Source organism: Nerophis ophidion, linkage group LG12 (genome assembly GCF_033978795.1).
Source record: "Nerophis ophidion isolate RoL-2023_Sa linkage group LG12, RoL_Noph_v1.0, whole genome shotgun sequence".
Classification (NCBI taxonomy): Eukaryota; Metazoa; Chordata; class Actinopteri; order Syngnathiformes; family Syngnathidae; genus Nerophis; species Nerophis ophidion.
Genome location: NC_084622.1, coordinates 19,811,376 through 19,832,217, shown reverse-complemented (window position 1 = coordinate 19,832,217; position 20,842 = coordinate 19,811,376). Strand labels below are relative to the sequence as shown.

At 41.4% G+C, this 20,842-nt stretch overlaps 1 protein-coding gene across 1 annotated transcript in view; it reads right to left on the bottom strand.

Annotated features, from left to right (window-relative positions):
- cntn1a (contactin 1a) overlaps positions 1-20,842 on the bottom strand; it is a 114,097-nt gene that overhangs the window by 59,839 nt on the left and 33,416 nt on the right. The window contains exons 2-7 of the mRNA XM_061917045.1: positions 15,595-15,715; positions 13,662-13,700; positions 6,099-6,225; positions 2,971-3,152; positions 2,700-2,795; positions 147-353 (exon numbers count right to left, since the gene is read on the bottom strand). Of these exons, the coding sequence (XP_061773029.1) occupies positions 147-353; positions 2,700-2,795; positions 2,971-3,152; positions 6,099-6,225; positions 13,662-13,700; positions 15,595-15,658 (715 nt within the window). The 5' untranslated portion in view covers positions 15,659-15,715. The remainder of the gene's footprint in view (positions 1-146; positions 354-2,699; positions 2,796-2,970; positions 3,153-6,098; positions 6,226-13,661; positions 13,701-15,594; positions 15,716-20,842) is intronic.

Sequence of the window (20,842 nt, the reverse complement as noted above, 5' to 3'; positions counted from 1 at the left end):
GTCCTCATTCAAAGACCGTCTTATCTGCACTTTGTCTACCGTCTCTGCATCCGGGGTCACGCCAAGAAGAACCATGTGCTCCGGTGACAGGCGATCATTTGGGTGTGTTGTATATAATGCACAAGGCAGAAGAGTGAGGTACTGACGTTCGCTGTGGGGCACCAGGGGGATGTAGTTGGAGAAGACGCTCTTGGAGATGGAGGAGCTAGATGCGATGCACGAGTAGTTGCCGCTGTCTGAGGCCTCCACCTTGGAGATGTAAAGGTTGCCCGTTATTTGCGAGACAAAGCGCCGGTTGTCCAGCGGGATGAAGATAGGGAACTCGTTGAGGATCCATCGGAAGGACAGGTCGGCTGCAAGGGCACATGGGAAAAAAAGGTGTGTCAGTCAGCAGCTCAGACACCTGCAAATATGTGGACTGCATGGAAATGTGCAAATGCAGATTTACTATTCATTTATTGACCTTTTGGATTAAAATGGTGTAATTCTCCTCTCCGGGGGTGGGATAATGGAGAGATGTCTGCTGGATTTGCATGTGCATAGCAGAGATGCTAATGCAGGATTTACAGTCAATCACTCAGCATTCAAACAAACGAGATAAAGTGATTATGACAGCGCAGATTAAAGATCCAAGCTTTTTACACCAAAACCTTCCTCGACTAAAACTCAACTTGCCAGCACATTGAGTTCCAGGAGTTTTTTGATTGATTGATTGATACTTTTATTAGTAGATTGCACAGTACAGTACATATTCCGTACAATTGACCACTAAATGGTAACACCCGAATAAGTTTTTCAACTTGTTTAAGTCGGGGTCCACGTTAATCAATTCATGGAGTGAGCTCCGAACTCCAAACACTGGTGTCTCTAATCCTTTCTGCCCATTAAAATGAACTGAAATCAATTTAACTCACCACACTTTTAACATGTAACATGCCTTTTCAAAATAAAATGCATGATAAATATTGTTTGAACATCAATACAGTACTTTGATGAAGTCATGTAAAAATATTATCCAGCATGTAACTTCTTCGTCGTGTCAAAATAAGAACGAGGACATATGTTGCAAATGGACGTGTTTGAGTGACAGGCCGCAGAGGTCAGAGTCCACAACAAGTGATGTGGACGTATTTTCCGAACTATCGAACACACGAGTATAAGCTGCAACCTCTGAATTTTAGAAGAAAAAAGGATTTTTCCATTCCTTAGCCGCCCCGGACTATAAATCACAGATATATACGTTGTGAAATTATTTACACAGAAATATTTAGTAAATGTTTGCAAACAATGCCTGTAACACGGCAGTAAAACGGCTGATCAAACAAAACAGAAGTCATGGTCATGGACCCACTAGCTGTGCAAGCTAGCTCTCCAATCAGATAAAAAGACTCAATAACTCCACGGGGACGTTTTGGTCATTTGACGAAACTGAAAAAATACAAAAAAAAAATACTAATGTAATTTAATAATACTAACAAAGACACTTGTAAACGTGTTAGCATATTAGTTAATGCTAATGACGCTATCTCAATTAGATTACGATTACACATACGATGATGATTGAAAGCATTCCTACAGACGTCACACATGGGACGCTTTAGTAAGTATGAATCGTTTTAGTTATATTGTAAAACTTATTTTAATTTTATTTAAACTTTCATTTTTTCACTTGCGATTGCTGGAGAGTGGGATCGCACACGTCAACTATTTCATCACAATTTGGTTTTTTTTCCTGGTGTAGACCAAGTGGGAACAAGTCTTGACTGCTCAAGGGGCACTTTTTATTCATAGCTGTATGTAGAAGTGGCTGGTTGCATCTGCTGCTTTAATATCTTTCATGCTCTTTGTGTTCTTTGATGTTTGATGTTTCCCTCTTACACACATGTGAGAGGGATGTGTACTATGGCTAAGAGTTGTTGTTGTTTTTTTCCCCCGGCCTCAGTCTGGGCCCCCTCTCCAGGGGCTCAGGTTTAGACCGATTTTTTAATTTTATTTTATTTCATTTTAATCTTCTATTTTTTCTCTCACACTGCCATCAGGGCTGGACTACTGGAATAAGTCGCACTGCCATCAGGTCTGGACTACTGGAATAAGTCACACTGGCATCAGGGCTGGACTACTGGAATAGGTCACACTGCCATTAGGTCTGGACTACTGGAATAAGTCACACTGCCATTAGGTCTGGACTACTGGAATAAATCACACTGGCATCAGGTCTGGACTACTGGAATAAGTCACACTGCCATCAGGTCTGGACCACTGGAATAAAGTCTGGACTACTGGAATTGATTTTAAAAGATTTTTTTTAAAGCTTTGAATGAAAGTATATGCCAGATCTCATCCAGCTGGCGCGATGAGGGCCAAGGGCCAGTTCCAACTTGTGGGGCCTAAAAGTAAAAAAAAGGAGACAGGGCCCTCTCTCCTGTTGGCCCCTCAAGTCAGAAGGATGTTTTAGGTCTGGTCTTATTTTAATCTCTGGCATTTAAATGGGCATGAGTCTTGTGGTCCTCTGTGTCTTTTATTGTTTTATTGATGTCTTGTATTCTATTGTTATTATTTGTTTTTTGTTTCATTTCAAATGCTTGTAATTTGATGGCTTTTATTGTTTTGTTTCTAAAGAGCATCACAGTAGTTAATGTGCTGCAGAAATAAAGCATGAAAATGTCCCCTGGCCCTCCCTGGACATCCGCCCTGCTCACCTGGATGATGCGGAGGAGGAGCGCAGAGAAGAACCGCCCCTTGCCCTTCTTTGACGTGCACCGCCTCCCTTTCCTCGGAAGAGAACAGGTCCAAGTCTAACAAGGAGTTAAAATAAAGATGAGTTTGGATTCAAAGGAGATGGAAGCATTGTCAGGAGAAGCAGCGTCCTCTGCAGTGGACATTTGTCTTAGAGCCATCTCCAAGTGAGCCTGCTCTGTCAAAGCCAGGCAGAGGATGCTGCTTCCGGGGAGATAGAGAAGCTTCCATTACATCCAAACTGGAGCGTGGCCTCCTGACTGATGACCAGCCCGTACATGTTGCTGGCCAGGCAGGAATACTTCCCCTCATGCTGGCTTTTAACGGGCTCTTTGATGATCAGGTTTCCTCCCGACAAAGCGTAGTGCTCGTGTGCGGCGCTGCTCGGGTCAATTTCTACGCCGTCCAGCGTCCATCTGAAGGGGGAAACATCTCCGGTGTTAGCTGGTGAGTGGATTCTAAAAGCACAATAATGATGTGCTAATGCAGGGAAGCAGCACACATCAACAGAAGTGCAATCTGATCACATTCAAAGGTGGACTATTATGCAAACATGACCTTTGAAGAATGTTCTAGACCAGTGGTCCTCATTGTTGACTTGTGACGTTCACTAATATACATCATCCAGGTTATAATTGTTGAGATGTTCATTAATATACATCATCCAGGTTCTTCATTGTTGAGATGTTCATTAATATACATCATCTAGGTTCTTCATTGTTGACTTGTGATGTTCACTAATATGCATCATCGAGGTCCACATTGTTGACTTGTGATGTTCACTAATATACATCATTGAGGTTCTTCATTGTTGAGATGTTCATTAATATACATCATCGAGGTTCTTCATTGTTGACTTGTGATGTTCACTAATATACATCATCCAGGTTCTTCATTGTTGACTTGTGATGTTCACTAATATACATCATCGGGGTTCTTCACTGTTGACTTTTGATGTTCACTAATATACATCATCGAGGTCCTCATTGTTGACTTGTGATGTCCACTAATATACATCATCGAGGTTCTTCATTGTTGACTTGTGATGTCCACTAATATACATCATCGAGGTCCTCATTGTTGACTTGTGATGTCCACTAATATACATCATCGAGGTTCTTCATTGTTGACTTGTGATGTTCACTAATATACATCATCGAGGTTCTTCATTGTTGACTTGTGATGTTCACTAATATACATCATCGAGGTTCTTCATTGTTGACTTGTGATGTCCACTAATATACATCATCGAGGTCCTCATTGTTGACTTGTGATGTCCACTAATATACATCATCGAGGTTCTTCATTGTTGACTTGTGATGTTCACTAATATACATCATCGAGGTTCTTCATTGTTGACTTGTGATGTTCACTAATATACATCATCGAGGTTCTTCATTGTTGACTTGTGATGTCCACTAATATACATCATCGAGGTCCTCATTGTTGACTTGTGATGTCCACTAATATACATCATCGAGGTTCTTCATTGTTGACTTGTGATGTTCACTAATATACATCATCGAGGTCCTCATTGTTGACTTGTGATGTTCACTAGTATACATGATCAAGGTTCCTCAGCTGACATGTGTCTACAGTGAGACTGTTCATGCGTGTATTCGCCAGCATGCCACCACGCATGCTGGCGAATACACGAATTGACAAAGAAGACTTCATGTTTGTGTTTTACTTGGCTGAGAGAAGTACGTGGGAAGTATGCAGAAGCATTTACAAACAAAGTAACAGTAGATGCTGTATATGACAACTTGGAATAATACATTAGCATGTAGCATCCTGATGATTATTGATATCAGCAGTGACAGGCAAGCTACTTGGAAAATGTAGTAAGCTAAGCTCCAAGTTACTCTCCATTAAATGTAGCTAAGCTATAAGTTATTCTACATTAAATGTAACTAAGCTACAAGGTACTCTCCATTAAATGTAGCTAAGCTACAAGTTATTCTACATTAAATGTAACTAAGCTACAAGTTACTCTCCATTAAATGTAGCTAAGCTACAAGTTACTCTCCATTAAATGTAGCTAAGCTACAAGTTACTCTCCATTAAATGTAGCTAAGCTATAAGTTATTCTACATTAAATGTAACTAAGCTACAAGTTACTCTCCATTAAATGTAGCTAAGCTACAAGTTACTCTCCATTAAATGTAGCTAAGCTACAAGTTACTCTCCATTAAATGTAACTAAGATATAAGTTACTCTCCATTAAATGTAGCTAAGCTACAAGTTACTCTCCATTAAATGTAACTAAGGTATAATTTACCCTCCATTAAACGTAACTAAGCTACAAGTTACTCTCCATTAAATGTAGCTAAGCTACAGGGGAAAATATCGCAAAATAAATGTAGCAAGCTACATCAAAGTTACATTTCAGAACATTAAAGGAACACTTAAGGACGAATCTCATCTGGGAGAGAATTTGTTTTTGAGTGGTCAGCTTGAAGCGTCCCTGTCTCGGACTCCCTCCTGGTCATGTGACATGAGTGTCTGTTATGATTGGAGGAACCGCCTTATCTTGCCTCTGATTGGCCACTTTCACCCTAACCTTAGTTCCTATGACTCATCAAAGGAACCCCAAGCAGTCATCATGGATCTTCTCTTTTCTACCTTCTCCATATTGTTTTGTCCTGGAGTCACACTCCATCTTCTCTCTTTGGAGCTTTCCTCTTAGCTGCCTCGCTACATGTGTCTAAAAGTAGCTAAGCTACAGGAAAATGGAGTTAAGCTACATAGCTTAGCTACATGTAGCTAGTTACTGCCCACCATTACCAGCAAGTAGTAACGGAGCTTTGTTTAAGCATATATTGTTTTTTAGAGTTTTGTTCTACATTTCAACGATTTTATCTACAATCACTGCAATTCCTTTTTATTAGTGAATAAATACCCTGATTGGTGACTATGGAGACATGTTAGCATGAGCATTGTAGATGAGAGAAACAGGCTGTAAGTAAGAACATTCTTCAAATGGGGAGACCGACATGATGACAACACTGTATTCTTAAAGCTGTGTAGCACTGAAAGGCGGTATAAGACAAAGCTCCAATTTGGCTGGCACATGTCTGCTAGGATGCTAAAATCCGTCACTGTTGCCGTTTGAAGTAAAAAAGTAAAACAGTGAATGCTTCTAACTTGTTTCTGTTCAGCCCGGTAGCAAATGTGTCACGGACCGGTGGTAGGGCACCGCTGATTTATGACATCTGTTACGTTGGAAAAGTGCAGAGTATTGTGTCTGTAAAAAGTGGACAAAGCAGGATTTTCTAGGTCATGGCAGAGGGTCACATGACCCCTAGCCTGGTTGAAACAGCCCTTCATCTTTAGTCAGTACCGGTGTGAACATATGTTACTTGTATGCGGCAGGTGGGATGGCTCGTGCCCGACAGCTCATGGTGATCTTGTCCTCGGGCGACTCCTCAGGGTAGATGGTGTCCACCGGCTGCTCCTCAAACACCGGCCCGTAACCCGTGGTTTCATCTGCAACATGGTAAACAACCACCGCGTCACACGTCAGGGCCACAAATACCACCAAATACTTCCAAAGTACTGCAAATGTATACTATTTACAGACCACAGTGGTGATGACTAGAATGAATGTATTATCCTCATATTCATGTGCAACAGTTTTGTTAATAAATGAGTGAAATTGAGAGTAGTTATATCACATTAAGCAGTTTACAAGCACAAATATGCTGTGAATCAATCTGTCAGTGAGTGCTGGGAGTAAGAAAGAGAAGAAGAAATGCGAACAACACAAGCAGAGAAACATTTGTAAACAGCAATGAGATTGAATAGTCACACTGCTTCATATTCTATGCTTCATTCACTTCATGACGACACTTGCAGACAACATTTGGTGAGCTCCAACAAGACTGTGGATTGATTCACACTGGAGGCGACTGGAAAACTGGTAAATTAATCTTGAAAGTCCTTAAAAAGTGCGTAAATGTGGCCATGGAAAAGGTGTACGAACCCTGATCAAGGCAGGGGTGACCAGTGGGTTTCTTACTGGCCTGCGACACATTCTAAAGACCAAACATACACACCCTGCCTGAAATAGAACGCCACACAAAAAAACAAAAGCTCGAACTTCTGAGATGGGCAAGAAGATTGTACAGGCTAATATAAGCATGCTAACAGGTCAAATGCATCAAGTACTAAAGTAGATGACTATTACGCATCCTTCGAAAGGACAAGATCACGGGTACAAGCGGCCCAAATGAGTTTGAGTCTTTCCCTTAGAGAAAGGGTGAGAAGCTCTGCCATGCGGGAGGAACTCAAAGTAAAGCCGCTGCTCCTCCACATCGAGAGGAGCCAGATGAGGTGGTTCGGGCATCTGGTCAGGATGCCACCCGAACGCCTCCCTGGGCACGTCTGACTGGTAGGAGGCCACGGGGAAGACCCAGGACACGATGGGAAGACTATGTCTCCTGGCTGGCCTGGGAACGCCTCGGGATCCCCGGGGAGGAGCTGGACCAAGTGGCTGGGGAGAGGGAAGTCTGAGCTTCCCTGCTTATGCTGCTGCCCCCGTGACCCCACCTCGGATAAGCGGAATAAGATGGATGGATGGATGTCCCTTTCCGGGTCGTGGGGGGTGCTGGAGCTCAGCTGCTCTCAGCTACATATGCATGCACAATTGGCTAAAAAAGAGTTAGCATGCTAACAGAAGAGCAAGTTGTATAATTCCAACTATGAGGCGTTGAAAAAGTCTGCATGCTGATGTAAGTGATGCTGTCTGAGGCTGATACAGTCCATACTCAACTGATTGTGTGGCCGATACCACTTTTCTCTTCATTTTACATTGCCTTTCATTCTAAATGTTACATTTATTAAAAATCATCAATTAAGACTTGCAAATATATTTGCTTGTCAGCAAGCCTGTTGTCACATGACTCTGTCACATGACTCTGTTTAGCCAATCCCATGTAAGCATTAGGGATGTTGGATTCCATTTCACCAATCAAACAAGCACAAAGTACAGATACAGAAGCTGAAATATGTCAGTATTTTTAAAGTGTCAATGTATTGATGAAGGTGGACCCCGACTTAAAGAAGTTGAAAAACCTATTGGGGTGTTACCATTTAGTGCTCAATTGTAAGGAATATGTACTGTGTTTCAATCAATCAAACAAAATAGAGCTACTTAGTAGTTTAGAATGTTCCCAAAGAAGAGACTTTCACTCGGTGAGATGACAGCAGCACTTTTTCACACAACAAACCTCCTAAAACACTTGACTTCAAAAAGCCTCTTTTTTAATGTCTGTGATGATCCTAATGAACACAAGTTTCATTTCAACACACGCAAACATGACCAACAACATCAACAAGCAGTGCAAAGTTGTACTTATCTGTTAGCTTTAAAGTTGCTTCTTTATTGGCCCCTGGCAAGATCTTCTTCTACTGTATTAACATGTAACATGTGTGAGGAAGATGTCGCCTCCTAGTGTAGGAGAGGCACACTGCGTATGGCCATCACTCACATGATCTTCTTCTACTGTATTAACATGTAACATGTGTGAAGAAGATGTCGCCCCCTAGTGTAGGAGAGGCACACTGCGTATGGCCATCACTCACATGATCTTCTTCTACTGTATTAACATGTAGCATGTGTGAAGAAGATGTCGCCCCCTAGTGTAGGAGAGGCACACTGCGTATGGCCATCACTCACATGATCTTCTTCTACTGTATTAACATGTAACATGTGTGAAGAAGATGTCGCCCCCTAGTGTAGGAGAGGCACACTGCGTATGGCCATCACTCACATGATCCTCTTCTACTGTATTAACATGTAACATGTGTGAAGGAGATGTCGCCCCCTAGTGTAGGAGAGGCACACTGCGTATGGCCATCACTCACATGACACATAAGAAAGTACAACTTCACATGCAGCTGGAGGAAAATAGAAGAAAGTGAATTATTGGACAAATCACACTCATTTAGTGCATAGAAAGGTACTGAGTGTAAAAAGTCATATGACGTCAGACGAGGCAGCAAACACATCTTCAATCATTTCTTTCCAACAACATTTATATCATCATCTCTGTCACTTTTCTACTGACAGCAATTATACTTCTAACTACACAAAACATGTTGAAGTTAGTTGTTTTAAACACAGACACACACACACACACACACACACACACACACACACACCAACTATAATTGTAGTACAACAACCTTTTAAAAAATCTACTACAAAAATCAGCAGTTACTCACAAGTTACTCAATACTTGAGTAGTTTTTTCACAGAATACTAACTTACTGAAGTCATTATTTTGATGACTGCTTTTTACTTCGACTTGAGTCCTATTGTTGTAAAGTAATGGTACTCCTACTGGACTACAAAGTCTGGCTGGTCTACCCGCCTCCGTTACTGTTGACTGAGGTTCTTGCTGGAAATGTGGGCAGGCGGGGCTGATGGGAGGCTAATAAAGTTGGGGAAAGGTGCAGGTACTACGAGGGTTGCAGCAAGTCATGAAATCCACATTGAAGAAGAAGCAGATGTTGGTTCACCATCAACATGCTCACAGCAGTCAAGTCAAACTGCAGACTGGATTCTGCCAACTCCCCGTTGACGTGTCAAAGGATTGTGATGGCAAACCAAAATTGCTCTTTTAGAAGACTCTGACAGGACTCTGTGTTGGCACATGAACCATGGTCTACCCTGTGATTGCATCCTACCATACGGCAGGTCAACCTACCATTCCAAGTTATGCTTTGGTAATTATCATTACCAGTGATTGCATCCTACCATAAGGCAGGTCAACCTACCACTCTAAGTTATGGTTTGGTTACGGCGGCCATCTTTGTACTGCTTCTGCTACCCAGGTATTAAATGGTACTATGATTGTAAGTAGCCTTGTAAATGATAAATAAATGATAAATGGGTTGTACTTGTATCGCACTTTTCTAACTTCAAGGTACTCAAAGCACTCTGACACTACTTGCACATTCACCCATTCACACACTGATGGAGGGAGCTGCCATGCAAGGCGCTAACTAGCACCCATCAGGAGCAAGGGTGAAGTGTCTTGCTCAGGAAACAACAGACGTGACAAGGTTGGTACTAGGTGGGGATTGAACCAGGGACCCTCAGGTTGCGCACGGCCAATCTGCCACTGCTCCACGCCGTGTAGATGCTATAATAGGCAACACTGGGGTTAAAGGCCTACTGAAATGAGATGTTCTTAATTAAACGGGGATAGCAGGTCTTTGTGTCATATTTGATCATTTCACGATATTGCCATATTTTTGCTGAAAGGATTTAGTAGAGAACATCCACGATAAAGTTTGCAACTTTTGGTCGCTAATAAAAAAGCCTTGCCTGTACCGAAAGTAGCAGACGATGTGCGCGTGATGTCACGAGTTGTGGAGCTCCTCACATCTGAAGACTGTTTACAATCATGGCCACCAGCAGTAAGAGCGATTCGGATTGAGAAAGCGACAATTTCCCCATTAATTGATCAAGGATGAAAGATTTGTGAATTAGGATATTAATAGTGAAGGACTAGAAAAAAAAAGAGAAAAAAAAGCAACGGCTCCGGGCGGCGGCAAAGTGAACTTTTCAGATGTAATTAGACACATTTACTAGGATAATTCTGGAAGATCCCTTATCTGCTTATTGTTTTAATAGTGTTTTAGTGAGAGTTTAAAAATTGTAAAGACATACCTCGAAGTGGGATGGCTGGGGTGAACACGCAGTGTCTCAGAGAAAAGCCGAGGAGCCAAGATCACAGCTGCCTTTTTTGACAGCTGCTGCAGGAAGACGAATAATCCACTGATGTCTCCGGTAAGATATATATATCACAATTTCCCCATCCAAAAACAAGCTGGTCGACGTAGAGAAAACATGTTCGCTTGACCGCTCTGTGATAAAGCTTCACAACAAACAAAGTAACACGGGCTGTGTCTCGGTGCTAAAGATAGCTGCAATCCACCGCTTTCCACCAACAGCATTCTTCTTTATAGTCTCAATTATTAAATGAACAAATTGCAAAAGATTCAGCAACACAGATGTCCAAAATACTGTGTAATTATGCGGTTAGAGCAGACGACTTTTAGCCGCGAGTGGTGCAGCGCTAATATTTCCTGACAGTCCGTGACATCACACGTACACGTCATCATTCCGAGACGTTTTCAACAAGAAAGTCACGGGAAATTTTAAATTTAGTAAACAAAAAAGGCCGTATTTGCATGTGTTGCAATGTTAATATTTCATTATTGATATTTAAACTATCAGACTGCGTGGTGGCTAGTAGTGGCTTTCAGTAGGCCTTTAACATAACATATCATATAGCATGTAGGCCTTTAACATAACATGTCATATAGCATGTAGGCCTTTAACATAACATGTCATATAGCATGTAACAAGCGTGTCTTGCAATGTTGTGTTAAAGGGGATAAATGTTGAATTTCTGGCATTTAATTGTGCCGCTGGTACATTAACATGAACAGGAATTTTGTCATACCATACAGCTAGTCAGCCTACCTTTTTAAATTGCGGTTTGGTAATTATCATTACCAGTGATTGCATCCTATGGCGGCCATCTTGGTACCCCTTCTGCTATCTGGGTACTAGACGGTACTGTGATTTTAAGTAACCTTGTAGCTAGTTTTAAAATATATATTTTTAAATCTTTGTAAACATTTTGCATCACAATTCATGGCCACGGACACACATTATTGTAGGTTTCCTGCATGTTGTCTTTTTCACAAAACAAAAACATAACCTTTGGGAGAGAATTCTTCTACCATTTTCAAGGATGTTTCTTTTTTTTTTTTATAAATGGTCAGGTTGAAGCGTCCCTCTGTCTCGGACTCCCTCCTGGTCATGTGACATGAGTGTCTGTTATGATTGGATGACCCGCCCTATCTTGCCTCTGATTGGCCACTTTTATCCTAACCTTAGCCAATTGTGACTCATCATAGGAACACCAAGCATGGATGTTTTATTTTGTTTTTTCTACATTTTTTTTGGTCCAGGACTTTCTGCCTATTTTCTCTCTTTGTTGCTTTGATGTTAGCTACCTGGCTACATTTGTCTAAAAGTAGCCAAGCTACAGGAAAAGCTACTCATAAAAAAATTAGCTAAGCTCGTGGAAAATGTAGTTAAGCTACATAGCTTAGCTACATGTAGCGAGAAAGTGGCCATCACTGGTAATTGAAGGGAAGTGGAAAAGGGGTAGGATTAAAAAAGCATTGCTTCTTCCTACTCCTTTTTGGACATGTCAGGAAAAAGTACAAATGTGATGCATGACTTGGAAACTACTGTATATATGCTTAAATAAAACCATATATCTGAATCTGAATCAATCTGAATGGGAGTTTACTAGCTTTGCACATGTTTTAGCACAAGCAAACATTTAGTAGAGCCATGTGACCAAATGAAAAATAGGAGGCAGCTGCAGCCTCTCTCAAAAAAGTATTCCTTTCTCCAAAAACACTTTTTGTACCATCATCCAAAAAAGGACAAGTATAGTCTCTCCCTCAAGGCATCAAGCAAGTCTTTGTGTCCTGCTGGACAAAGTGGACCGTGACGTCGCACCCGAGCGAGGACGTCTTTACAACACACAGAGTGGATCAACTACTGAACAACTACTCCAGCACAAAGTGGAGCTTTTATGCAAAAGTCAACAAATCCATCTTTTGTCCCATTTGCAATCAGCAGCGTGCGCTCTGGCAAGAAAGAAGCAGCCAAGGACAAAGACTGAAAAGCCATAAGAAGCATGCTACTATACAAAGCCCGTGTCAACAAGCCCAAGGAGAGAATGTTGGAATTTATGTTGATTATGGATGATTAAAACCACAAACGTGGATTTCTACATGTCTTAGAATGAGTTTCTTCTTAACCTTTCTGACAGAGGGGCCCAACTTTCTCACTACAGAGGGACCCAGGGCCCACTGAAATATTAACACCCAATTAGTGTGGATTGGAATGGTATTCAATAACGATGTCTAACCTACTTACAGTTTACTACCTTATTTAATGAAATGAAACAAAGATGATTATTTACTCAACACAAACATTAGGCTTAAGTCAGGCTGATGAAACAAAAGGCTACTAATCAAATATACTGCTTAAGAAGGGACTCATGAATAACACAATAAATGTAGATACAATAAGATTGTGCTTGTTAATTAATAATAATTATGTTTCTTAACCAAAATGTCAAAATGAGAGTGCAAATGAAAATGCAGCTTCACCATGTTTGTTTGAGGTTGTCATTACTGCCCCAAGTGGTGGACATGTGTATTGCAAGTTAGTGCCGGTGCTGCCCATAAAGACCCCAGCTGGGAAACAGATCTTTTTTGGGCCCCGGGTTAACCCTACGGTTATAAGGTTAGCTACCTCGCTACGTTTGTCTAAAAGTACCTAAGCAACAGGCAAAGCTACTCGTTAAAAAAGTCGCTGAGCTATGGCTAGGCTACTGGAAAATGTGGTGAAGCTACATAGCTTAGCTGCATGTAGCCTGTTACTGCCCATCACTGTACTCCACAGTCTCCATTTTGCTGCACTTTGCTCCCTTTTCTTGCTGCCCTCAGTCTCCTCTTGGATAAAAATGTGTATCCGGAAGTAAATGGTAAGGCTTGCATATTTTGGTCCATCAGACAATAGAAGCTTTTGAATCATCAAATGCACGTCAGTGTGAATGATCCTCAACTAACCATGCAACTAAAGAAGAGAATCACCACTGAAAGCCTCGGCGGACGACCTTGACCTTAAATTTACAGCACAAGTCGTCCTCTGAAGGCCAAAACCTCATCAAGCTGTCCTTGCTCAGCTAGCCCATTAATCCCGTCCTTAGCTTATGTGATTGAACTTCCTTGTTTCATGAGAGAAAATATGAACTGAGTGGTTCCTCCGGTCAGGATTGAGATTGAGAGAGTGGAAGGCAGCAAGTCATTCGCCTTACCTCCATAAAAGTCTGCTTCCTCCCTTTGCACGGTGGCACCTGTAACGGAGAGCAAAGACACCTGAGTTCATTGTTAGAAGTTTACAGTGCATGCACAAGAGCTGCTCTTTAGATGGAATAAAGGAGTCAGGTCATGGAGGTTGGACTCTAAATTTTTTAAACTGAAAATAATGGCCGAGAGTTGGTGGGCGGCCGAGGGTGCTTTGTTGGGTCTGCTCCTGTCCCTGGCCATGCTCCACCCTCCCCAGCAGACGAGGGCATGGAACACCGCAGTGTATATGTTTTTATTTTTTTTTTTTGTTCTTTTACTTTGTGATACTGATACTTTTGCATCAGCTCTGCTCTTTTAATGTCTTTAATGTCCTTTTTCTTCTTTGATGTTTCCCTCTTACACACATGCTTATGTGTGCTCGGGCTAAGAGGTTTTTTTTCATCCTTGGCCTCAGTCTGGACCCCCTCTCCAGGGGCCCAGGCATAGACTGAATTTTTCCCTCTACATAGTTTAACTTCATTTTCCTGTAGTTCAGCTACTTTTAGACGAATGTAGTGAGGCAGCTAAGATGAAAGCTCCAAAGAGAGGAGATGCAGTGTGACTCCGGGCCAAAACAATATGGAGAAGGTAGAAAAGAGAAGATCCATACATACGGAGAACATCCATGATGATTGCTTGGTGTTCCTATGATGAGTCACGATTGGCTAAGGCTAGGGTGAAAGTGGCAGATCAGAGCCAAGGTAAGACTTAGAGTTGGACTTGGACTTAGACTTCCTTTTTATTGTCATTCAAATTTGAACTTTACAGTACAGATAACAACAACATTTTGTTCCATTAGCTCATGTAGTGCAGGATAAAAAAGCAATAAGGTGCGGGTATAAATAAATAGATTACTGTACAGGTAGATGTTATATTGTCTTCAGATTCCAGCGAGTTAATCCATTTTTGGGGAGAATTAGGAATTAGGGAATAAAGGGGGTCATCCAAACTAGTAACACAATCATCATAGACACTCATGTCACATGACCAGGAGGGAGTCCGAGACAGAGGGGCGCTTCAAGCTGAACACTCAAAAAAACAAAATGTACCTAATTTTCTCTGACTATTTGGTCCAGACTGTGATATTACACAATATTACTATGTTACTATTTTCCGTGTGTCTTATTTTACAGTGTGTTACGTGGCAATATGTTGTGTTACCATACATGACAAAGTGTTACATCAGGTTGTGCATCGAGTCAAGTCTTGACACAAATAGTGACAGGAACGCAATTTGCAGTCAGCAGTTTGCAAATCCTATTCAGGAATTTTCACAATTTGGTGCTTAGAGATGAAGAACACATGAAAGGCTTCATTGACAGCAACGTGATGTCTAGAAATGTACTCTCTGATTGTGACTACTGTGACTCAGGGAGCTGTGCGAAGTAGCACACTAACACTGTGTGTTGAACTGTGCTCCTTGCTGTCACAGTACTGACCATCCACCTCCATCTTCCCTCCACAAAGAAACATTGTCAAGACGATGTTCTGTAGTTGCACTAACAACCCCGTCGGCTGTTTGGACGACGCTGTGCACTGCCCTTCTTCTTGCACCGCAGAGAGACTTTTCATGGGCTGCCATGCCTTTACACACACTTCTCACTCCATCAAGGTGGTGAGGATGTGATTCTTGCAGGTGGCAGCTAGCAAAGAAGTCCTGTTTAAATGCATGAGTGTGTTACTGTTGACACTCTTCATATCTTTTCACGGAACTCAGCAGCTTCTGTTGCTTGCCAAATCTGAAAATGAACAACAGTCCTTCAACTAAATGGTTTATTCAGAGCTACTTGAAATATGAGGGATTCCAAACAGATAAAGTCAAGGTAGTCGGAGTGAACTGAAAGTACGAGTACTCTCAGAAAAGTGAGAAGGATTTCGTGAAGTGGGGTGTGCGTCACTGACCTGCGGGGGAGCCAGAGAGCAGCAGGAGATGGAGGAGCAGGCTGAGGGGGAGCATTATGTCCATGTGACCTGCTGGGGGAGGCTTCAGCTAGATGCTCAGCCGATGGACTGCCGGCTTCTACTTATAACGACACAAGAGAAGAACCTTTTTGGAATCAATCAAATAAAATGGGCTGCTGGCAAAGCTATATCTTATATATATCCACATTACACATATATGTATGCACACACACGTATGATTATTACAATAAGGAAATTAATACGACTTTATTATGAATGATATTCAATTTGCCCCTAAAAACCCAAGCAAATGCAAATATTATCAGTCTGGTGTGTTTACACTTCTTGCCCTTTTAAAAAAAAAACAAATTCATTTTGAAAAATATATATCTGATAAATGTTGTTTTGTTGTCTTTAACAACAACAAAAAAACATGTACATCAAAATGTCATGCCTATGTATAAGTCTGTTCTAAAACCATAAATCTCTAAATGGTATGGCTTCCATGCTCGATTTCATCTTCAAATAAAACATGAAATAATAATCTTCATAATAATGCAGAGGAAAAACATGTCTTTTTGAAGAATGTGCCCCACTGCAGCTCAGATAGGCTCCAGAACCCCCGCCATCCCGAAAGGGACAATCGGTAGTAAATGGATGGATGGACAACAGTATCAACATGATGGTGATAGTACAACAGCTTTCAATGGCGTAGCACAGATCTTATATTTGATCTGTTTTGTGCCATTCCAATGCTAAGTCACCTGTATCTTCACCGTAACTACTTCCTGCCAGCCTGCCAGCAGCGTAACTACTTCCTGTCAGCCTGCCAGCAGCGTAACTACTTCCTGTAGTTACCGTTCCCATTACAGCTGGTAGCATGTATTGACATGTTAGTATGTATGGACACAGGTGTGTATGTTAGTATGTATGGACACAGGTGTGTATGTTAGTATGTATGGACACATGTGTGTATGTTAGTATGTATGGACACAGGTTTGTATGTACAGTACAGGTGTACATCAGGCTATTCAACTGATGGCCTGGGAATGACACCCTAACCCTGAGTTCAGTTCAAAACTCGGGAGATAAAACATTCTTGCAGCAAAATCATAAAAAGAACTAGAGTGCTCCTGTTGTATCGAGGAACTGTTCACTCATTGGCAGATCCTTGCATTGACATTTGAACTTTGCTTCCAGACGTAGAACATTGAGGTCTAGACTTGTGATTTAGGTGTTCCTCAAGGCACCCCTTTAAGTCCTCCCACTTTTTTGGTAATTTGATTTATGTAAGTAAGGTGTTGTTTACTTCAGATGCAGTCAGTAGTCTTTTGTTCAACGCCTTTAGCTACACTTGTGGTGTTCCTCAAGGTTCCACCTTAGGTACTCTCTTTTTCATCATTTGGGCTCTTCAACTGGTAGCCGGTGAGTTCAACTTCAGAAAATGTTTGCAGCAAATTCTAAAGACTGTCGTAGCTTTTTGCAGAAGGTTCTCTAGAACATACAAAATATAAGACTAAGACTGAAGGGAGAAGTCTTAGCTTTCAGGAATGTTGGCCCCAACACAATTTGGATAAGTGTACCTGGTATATTCAGTATAAGAATGAGTACAGCTACTGTACAAGTTTTGCTGTATGGACGTTAAGTGCACTAGTAGTTTAGGTATCAGTACAGGTATCGGTTGTGTACAGCGGTGGTAAATATAGTATGTCAGTGCTGAACATGAGGTCAATAGAAGCAGGCTGGGTGTAGATGACGCTGTCGTTGAAGACTGGAAGACTATTGATTGTTTGTGCTCAGCCTGACGTGTGAACGCTCACACAAACATGGACATCTCTCTCTCAAAGACAAAAGACACGGTAGTAGAGGCTGGCTTCTATGCAGAGGTGGCTAGCACCGCGCTACATTTACTCAAGGAACTGAAATTAAATACATTGTACTTTTCACAGTCGTTTTAATGTCATATACTTTTTATTTGAGTATTTTTGAGAAGCAGAAGGGCTACTTTTACTGTCTTACATTGACTTTCATTCCAATCGTTACATTTATTTATATCACAATTATTTATAATCATCGATTAAGACTTGCAAATATATTCTGTAGGTTGACTGGTACTGTGTCATGTTTCCATGGATACACTGTAGGTTGACTGGTACTGTGTCATGTTTCCATGGATACACTGTAGCTTGACTGGTACTGTGTCATGTTTCCATGGATACACTGTAGCTTGACTGGTACTGTGTCATGTTTCCATGGATACACTGTAGGTTGACTGGTACTGTGTCATGTTTCCATGGATAAAGTGTAGGTTGACTGGTACTGTGTCATGTTTCCATGGATACACTGTAGGTTGACTGGTACTGTGTCATGTTTCCATGGATACACTGTAGCTTGACTGGTACTGTGTCATGTTTCCATGGATACACTGTAGCTTGACTGATACTGTGTCATGTTTCCATAGATACACTGTAGGATGACTGGTACTGTGTCATGTTTCCATTGATACACTGTAAGATGACTGGTACTGTGTCATGTTTCCATGCATACACTGTAGGATGACTGGTACTGTGTCATGTTTCCATTGATACACTGTAAGATGACTGGTACTGTGTCATGTTTCCATGGATACACTGTAGGTTGACTGGTACTGTATCATGTTTCCATGGATACTCTGTAGGTTGACTGGTACTGTGTCATGTTTCCATGGATACACTATAGGTTGACTGGTACTGTGTCATGTTTCCATGGATACACTGTAGGTTGACTGGTACTGTGTCATGTTTCCATGGATACACTGTAGGATAACTGGTACTGTGTCATGTTTCCATGGATACACTGTAGGATGACTGGTACTGTGTCATGTTTCCATGGATACACTGTAGGATGACTGGTACTGTGTCATGTTTCCATTGATACACTGTAAGATGACTGGTACTGTGTCATGTTTCCATGCATACACTGTAGGATGACTGGTACTGTGTCATGTTTCCATTGATACACTGTAAGATGACTGGTACTGTGTCATGTTTCCATGGATACACTGTAGGTTGACTGGTACTGTATCATGTTTCCATGGATACTCTGTAGGTTGACTGGTACTGTGTCATGTTTCCATGGATACACTGTAGGTTGACTGGTACTGTGTCATGTTTCCATGGATACACTGTAGGTTGACTGGTACTGTGTCATGTTTCCATGGATACACTGTAGGATGACTGGTACTGTGTCATGTTTCCATGGATACACTGTAGGATGACTGGTACTGTGTCATGTTTCCATGGATACACTGTAGGTTGACTGGTACTGTGACATGTTTCCATGGATACACTGTAGGATGACTGGTACTGTGTCATGTTTCCATGGATACACTGCAGGTTGACTGGTACTGTGTCATGTTTCCATGGATACACTGCAGGTTGACTGGTACTGTGTCATGTTTCCATGGATACAATGTAGGTTGACTGGTACTGTGTCATGTTTCCATGGATACACTGTAGGATAACTGTTACAAGCGGCCTTCAAAGGGCAGCCATCATTGCAACCATCAAAAGGAGTTAGTACTTAGTACTTCAGTGGTACTCAAAATCAATAGAGGTCTTTTTCAGACCAACTTTCCCCAAATGTTTGATAAGCGGTGCTAAAAAATGAAATATTGAATTGAGGTAACCTTTGACCCTAGCTATTGCAGCTCAATCAAGAGGCAACACAGGCGATGAGGTAATGTGTCATCATGGCGACAAACTCAGCATAAAGACAAGCATGTGACCACAGTCTTTATCTGCTTGGATACAGCCGAGATTTGGTCACCCGGCCGACGTGTATCCTAGCAACAGCATCCAAAGAACTTTGCAGACTGTCCCTTTCATCTTGTTGTCGCAGGGACCCCCAGGGCGGCCCCTCCCCAACTCTCACTCCTCCATGTCTGCATCACAGGTGACACCAAGAGATGCATTTAGGAGATTAGGTGAGATGGCAAAGAGAGTCTTTTCAGCAACCAAGCCTGTCGTCACACCAGCGACTTGATTCAGAGGAGGAAGGGAGGCTCTTTAGTCACTTTTTACTGAAAGGGAACTGGAGGAATGTTGCTTATCCTTCACAAGCATTATGAGAGACAAGAGTACAAAAGTTATTTGACTTCTTTGTTTCATTCAAACATAAAAAAAAATCATCTCATTCTTGGTGGCTAGCAATGCAGCTAATGTTAGCAATCAATTATACTTCTAAATCACTTTAAAAATGTATTCAAAAACTGCATACAATACTTCATTATGTTGTGTAACATGTATAATAACAAACTGTACAACATTGTTATTGTAAGAGTGAACACTGAGGAACTCTTTTTCTAGCATACTAACACATCTGTGTGCTACGCTAGTAGCTGTAAAAGCTAACTACAGCAAGAGATAAAATAGCTTCTATGTCAACATCTTTGAGTTTGTAACACACAACACTGTGATACAACACCATGATCAATAGTAACACGCAACACTGTGATACAACACCATGATCAATAGTAACACACAACACTGTGATACAACACCATGATCAATAGTAACACACAACACTGTGATACAACACCATGTTCAATAGTAACACACAACACTGTGATACAACACCATGATCAATAGTAACACACAACACTGTGATACAACACCATGGTCAATAGTAACACACAACACTGTGATATAACACCATGAGGAATAGTAACACACGACACTGTGATACAACACCATGATCAATAGTAACACACGACACTGTGATACAACACCATGATCAATAGTAACACACGACACTGTGATACAACACCATGATCAATAGTAACACACGACACTGTGATACGACACCATGATCAATAGTAACACACGACACTGTGATACAACACCATGATCAATAGTAACACACGACACTGTGATACGACACCATGATCAATAGTAACACACGACACTGTGATACGAAACCATGATCAATAGTAACACACGACACTGTGATACGACACCATGAACAATAGTAACACACGACACTGTGATACGACACCATGATCAATAGTAACACACGACACTGTGATACGACACCATGATCAATAGTAACACACAACACTGTGATACAACACCATGAGCAATAGTAACACACAACACTGTGATACAACACCATGATCAATAGTAACACACAACACTGTGATACAACACCAAGATCAATAGTAACACAAAACACTGTGATACAACACCATGATCAATAGTAACACACAACC